This window comes from Mytilus galloprovincialis, chromosome 6, assembly GCF_965363235.1.
Source record: "Mytilus galloprovincialis chromosome 6, xbMytGall1.hap1.1, whole genome shotgun sequence".
In the NCBI taxonomy this organism is placed as follows: Eukaryota; Metazoa; Mollusca; class Bivalvia; order Mytilida; family Mytilidae; genus Mytilus; species Mytilus galloprovincialis.
Window position 1 is genome coordinate 70988197 of NC_134843.1, and position 6000 is coordinate 70994196.

General features: G+C 32.8%; 1 protein-coding gene across 1 annotated transcript; it reads left to right on the forward strand.

The window, feature by feature from the left end:
- The first annotated feature begins 40 nt into the window (after positions 1-40).
- Positions 41-6000, forward strand: LOC143080227 (uncharacterized). Its single transcript, XM_076255956.1, has 5 exons — positions 41-212; positions 2438-2568; positions 3654-3731; positions 4582-4812; positions 5400-6000. The coding sequence occupies exons 1-5, from the start codon at positions 55-57 to the stop codon at positions 5870-5872; spliced, it is 1071 nt and encodes a 356-aa protein (XP_076112071.1). The 5' UTR covers positions 41-54; the 3' UTR covers positions 5873-6000.

The following is a 6000-nucleotide window of genomic DNA, read 5'->3' on the forward strand; positions in this document are numbered from 1 at the left end:
TCTTTCAGTCTAGTATAAGGTATATTAATGACCAAAAATATTTTTTTCTTAGAAATGGACTGTTGGTCTATTAATGGTGAAAGTGAATACATTATAATGACAAACCAAGGCGGAGCAGACTATGAAAGAGCCATTGGGATCTGTCAGGGGTTGAATGCTTCACTTGTCAGCATCCATAGCAAGGACGAAGACAAATATATAGATAATTTAAGGTACTTGTTGTCAAATAGAATATATTGTCCTTGCATATAAAGACTTATACCACCTGAATTTACGGCATATCGCGATCGTATAAATTTCGTTATAAGACGGTGAAATAAAAGATTGAAATCTATTTTACAAAATTAGTTGGAACACATTAATGATCGCTTTAAGTTCAGACAAAGAACAGGGAAGAGCACATCCTAACATTTTGATAACATCTAGACTGAAATTTTGAGCAGTTTGTACAAGTGTACCCCGTATGCTATTACTATTATCGAACCTGTTACATTTTTCATATATATGCTTATCAGCGGTCTCAGTGGCCGAGTGTTCACTCAGTTTGAATCCCGCGGGTGGCAGGTGCGCAAGACTATTAATTGGCAGGTGGTTTTGTTTGGACACCACGGCTGCTTTAACCCATTAATCTGACTAAAAAGAAATAGAAGAATAGTGATGAAAGTGGCATTTAACACCATTCAATCAATCAATTAATTAATCAATCTATCAATCAATTAATCTTGCTGAAAATTACAATGACGCAATTACAGAATGATAAGGGTCTTTCAGTCGTTATGTATACGTTCATTTAATGATATCCAGATAATTAAAAAATGTTTTTAGATCTATTTATGAGTTGAAAAGATTTTACAGTGACCATGCTAAAATCATGTGGTTTTTTTGAATGTGCAGCATGAAGGAAACCTGTACTACTTTTAAAGATATTTACAGCAGTATATAATCAACAGTTTCGTACATCTTATAATTGAGATAAAATTGAGAATGGAAATGGGGAATGTGTCAAAGAGACAACAACCCGACCAAATAAAAAACAACAGCAGAAGGTCACCAACAGGTCTTCAATGTAGCGAGAAATTCCCGCACCCGGAGGCGTCCTTCAGCTGGCCCCTAAACAAATATATACTAGTTCAGTGATAATGAACGCCATACTAATTTCCAAATTGTACACAAGAAACTAAAATTAAAATAATACAAGACTAACAAAGGCCAGAGGCTCCTGACTTGGGACAGGCGCAAAAATGCGGCGGGGTTAAACATGTTTGTGAGATCTCAACCCCCCCCCTATACCTCTAACCAATGTAGAAAAGTAAACGCATAACAATACGTACATTAAAATTCAGTTCAAGAGAAGTCCGAGTCTGATGTCAGAAGATGTAACCAAAGAAAATAAACAAAATGACAATAATACATAAATAACAACAGACTACTAGCAGTTAACTGACATGCCAGCTCCAGACTTCAATTAAACTGACTGAAAGATTATGATTTCATCATATGTACATCAGGCACAATCCTTCCCGTTAGGGGTTTAGTATCATACCATCATAACATATATGAGAAGAACATAACCCGTGTCATGCCAACAACTGTTTTTAGAATAAATGTGTTTAGTTCCGACGCAAAGACCTTATCAGTGACTCAATATTAACGCCAAAATATGCAATCTTTAATGACTTGACAACAGTATCGTAATTATATCCCTTCTTAATAAGTCTATTCAAAGGTTTTTTAAGTTTCTGAGGTGAATACTGACACCTTTGTGCTTTATAAAGAATATTTCCATAAAAAATTGGATGTGAAATACCTGAACGTATAAGAAGTCTGCATGTTGAGCTATATTTACGAATGATGTCTTTATACCGATGATAAAATTTAGTAAATGTTTTGACTAGTTTGTGATATCGAAAACCCTGGTGTAATAATTTTTCAGTAATACATAAATTTCTCTCGTTAAAATCTAAAACATTGTTACATACACGAGCGAATCGTACAAGTTGAGATATATAAACACCGTAAGATGGTGACAAGGGAACGTCACCATCTAAAAACGGGTAATTAACGATAGGAAATGAAAAATCATCCCTTTTATCATAAATTTTAGTATTCAGCTTTCCGTTAGTGATATAGATATCAAGATCGAGGAAAGGGCAGTGGTCATTGTTAGTATTAGCTTTATTTAAAGTAAGTTCAGCAGGATAAATTTCATTAATATACATACTGAAGTCGTCATTATTGAGAGCCAAAATATCATCCAAATATCTAAAAGTATTATTAAATTTGTTTATCAGATGTTGTTTTGATGGGTCTTTGCTTATTTTTGTCATAAATTGTAACTCATAAATTGAGAATATTTATTATCGTATCTTTCATTTAGTAAACATACACTGTCATAATTATATTGCATCATGTATTGAGTTTGATATTTATTCTTCAGACAACAATATGCTGGAGTCCCAGTTTGGATTGGTATGCGAAGTTTCGGAATAGGTTTAGTTCATATTTGGTCAGACGAAACTCCTATTGATTATTTGCCGAAAATAGAGAGGATTACTTTTCCATTAGAAGGTAATGATACTGAAATAGCACGACAAACAATGTCATTGCCTCCGCATACATGCAACACCCCTTTCTTGATAACAATTTATGCTACTCTAATCAAAACGACTATGACACCATTATTTTTACCTTTGCTCAAATCCTATCATAAGGTACAGGTAAATATTTTGAATAGGAGTTTTATTTATACTCCCTTTTTTCCAACATCAATATCGACAGTGCCAAAGAAATATGAACAATTTTCTTGTCTTTCATATAAGCGCGGGTTCATTTTATTCAATTCAACTTCAAAGACAAATTCATTGTAAAGAATACAAAAAGCAAACTGGGCTTAAATTCCAAAGCACGATATTACTAACGGTCGTTTATAAAATACCCGATCAATTAACAAATAAAGCAAACTAGTTCTTTATGATGTGTTAGAAAGGAAACAAGAGACCAAATAACATAAAGAAATCAATGTTAGAAAACATTGTAACAGTTTTAGTTGTGTTGGTAACAATGAAAGCAGAAGTTTGACAGTTAGACTAACAACAAAATAATACAATAATCTTGAATGGGAACTTTATTTGTATAGATACATAGTAAATCATATGGCCATCCAAATACCGTTCCGTTTCCATATATCACTGAAGAGAAATTAATTGTCGAAATCCGGATATGGTGTACACAGTTTTGCACCTTATCTTTGAGGTATACCATCTTTTACGCAGGTTTATTGTTTTCTGTTTGGTATAAATCAAAAATAAGATTCATTTTGTTACATCTGGTGATCCGTTTATTTGGCAATAGCTGACTACAGGATTGAAGAACATCAGTTTTTACATAAAAAAAATGTTTTGTATGCACACGTATACATGGTATAAAAATTGCGGTTTTTATCCAACTCAATCATATGTTTGAACGTTGTTTTCAATTTATACTTGTTGTTATCATTAAAGGCATTATATTCATAAAACTTGAGTGAGTCGTGATTCTCCACATTTTGAATGTCCCCAGTCGTGTACAGTTGCCTGTTTGATGTTTGAAACCCAACTTTTTCCTATAGTCATATCTACATATTTCTTTTCAAACTTTTGTTTATATTGTTTCAGTTGCGTGTGTATATGTGTACTATAACTGGTATGAGGGAGACTGTGATAATTCTCTACATTTTGTGTGCAAGAGAATTGGTAAGTACATTAAAAAAATATTTACTGTTGGATCTAGACTCCTAGAAAAACCTACCCAGTTGTGAACGTCAACAACTACTGTAACAGATGGAACCCTTGAATGATCCTCAAACACTTATCTAGTATTTTTTTGGTCATAAGTAGTTAATAGAGAAACAAAAATAATAGATGTTTTCCATATTTCGAAATCAATTGAAAAACTAGATTGAATAAAAAAAACTTACATTTAATGTTTTAGTGTAAAAAAAATCGCCTTTATAACCTTAGTTTCTCACAGAAAAGAAAAAAGGTCAATTTTCCTTGTATTTGTTTCACAGACATGATTAAAATATAAAAGTACTCAATGGTAATAACAAATTGATAAACTAAAATTGCTGTTTGGTGTTTCAGGGGGCTGTTGATACATGTACACAATTGCAAATTTAAAATGTTTTTGTCAATTTGTTTTCATCGAATGACATCGCTGAACAAAATGAATTGCCAGCAATTTGTACCCGAAAGACATTACATTCAGAATTTGCTAAAATCAGGCAAAATGTTAATTTTAGATTTCCTTCAGACATTTATTGATTGTATTATTAAATTCTTAGGGATTTGCACATTGGGCTATGAAATTATCATTCCAGTCTAGATTAAAACACTAAATCTGGAAAACTGCCATACCTCTGTATAAATGATGTTTCACGTGTAGTAAACATTCATGCTCATGAAAATCATCTCAGTTAAAGGTATATTTAGTTCTAATCTTCTTAATACACCTTTATTTGTATATTTGTATTTAGAAAGAGAAAGAAAAATTCAAAATTCATAGACCCTATAAAAGTGTATGCATCTTTTACATATATTTTAGCTGTTAATTCAAGTCAGATGTGTATCACAACATCGCCATTACCAACAACAATAGTTACGACTTCATCGAATACCATCACACATTCCCGCTCCCAATTTACTGGTAACGGACAAACAACTGAATCTGAAGGGAAAAGCACCAACCAAGAATATACCAGTGACCAACTTACAACGGATTCAACACGAAGAACTTCTAAGCAAATAACTCCAACTTTACAGAAATCCACTGAAGGTATAATTATTGTAGCATGATATTTGCTCTAAAACAGTTCATCGGATGGCTTCTCATCAGATTCAAGATTTTCAAAAAATCCTAGAAAAAAAACCTGGAAGCATATATTCATTGTTTTCTAATCTCGTATATAAATCAATCATAAATATCAGTTAAAGAACATTGGAGTCCCAAAATTCTAAAAGGTATTGCCAGAATACAGCTAAGTTCTATTCCTTGTGTAGAAAGTCCCTATTATTTAAAAAAAATATTGTTTGTTTAAAAGAGTAATTAATGTTTTTGACCTGAACAACACAGAAGTGCTGACTACTTGGCTGATGAGCGTGTTGTTTTATTTTCGGCTTTGGATTTTTAAGACAATTGATATAGATAAATCAAATCATTATACACTTAACATCTTCGTTCGTGCACCTGGATTTATCTTACGTATGAAATGCTGTAACTTTTTTTTATTTACACCATTAATGAATACTATTAGTTTGTTCTGTATGTTCTGTTTTGACCCGACTTTCTGATAAAATTTTGATTCATCTTTCCGATCCCAAAATATGAATTTCATAAATACGCAAATTTGTTTGTGTTTACAGAAGATATGAAAAATTCACAACAAACAACTTTATCTCACGGAACGACGGATAACATATTGTCGGAAGAAGAACTATCAACAAACAGCTTGTCATCCAAGAAAGATAAACCCCAAACAACGTCAACTACTGTCAATATAAAAACGTCAACAAAGAAACCGGCTCCACTTTTACCACACGAGATCGACGAAAAGGTCCAAGAAATTGTTAAAAATCTTAAGATTTACAACTTACCTAAGCGATCGGCCAGAGAGGCTCCAGGAGGGGAGGCGATCGGGGCTGTAGCTTTGTTTATCCTCATTGGTATTTTAGGTGGAATTGTCCTGCTGGATCTAGTCACTATACAGAATCATCTGAAATTGTTCATGCGGAACATCAGACGTAGACCTTATAAAGCCAAGAAAAAGAATATTGAACAACCGGACGATTTGTCGGCATCAGCAATGTCAGAAGAAACATATCGACGAACAGTTTGAAAAATAATTATAAACCAGGAAATTGCCCATTTATACACTATATATTGTTCATGGCTTGTTTTGAAAAGAAGACATTATTTTCTCAATAGAAGATTCAATTTATCTCCGAATAAATATTTACTCCTTCA

Excerpts from the sequence above, each read along its gene's own strand:
- LOC143080227 (XM_076255956.1), top strand. The coding sequence starts at position 55 with ATGGACTGTTGGTCTATTAATGGTGAAAGTGAATACATTATAATGACA. Across the intron at positions 3,732-4,581 it reads TTTTGTGTGCAAGAGAATTG|CTGTTAATTCAAGTCAGATG; the intron begins GTAAGTACATTA and ends CATATATTTTAG. Across the intron at positions 4,813-5,399 it reads TTTACAGAAATCCACTGAAG|AAGATATGAAAAATTCACAA; the intron begins GTATAATTATTG and ends TTGTGTTTACAG.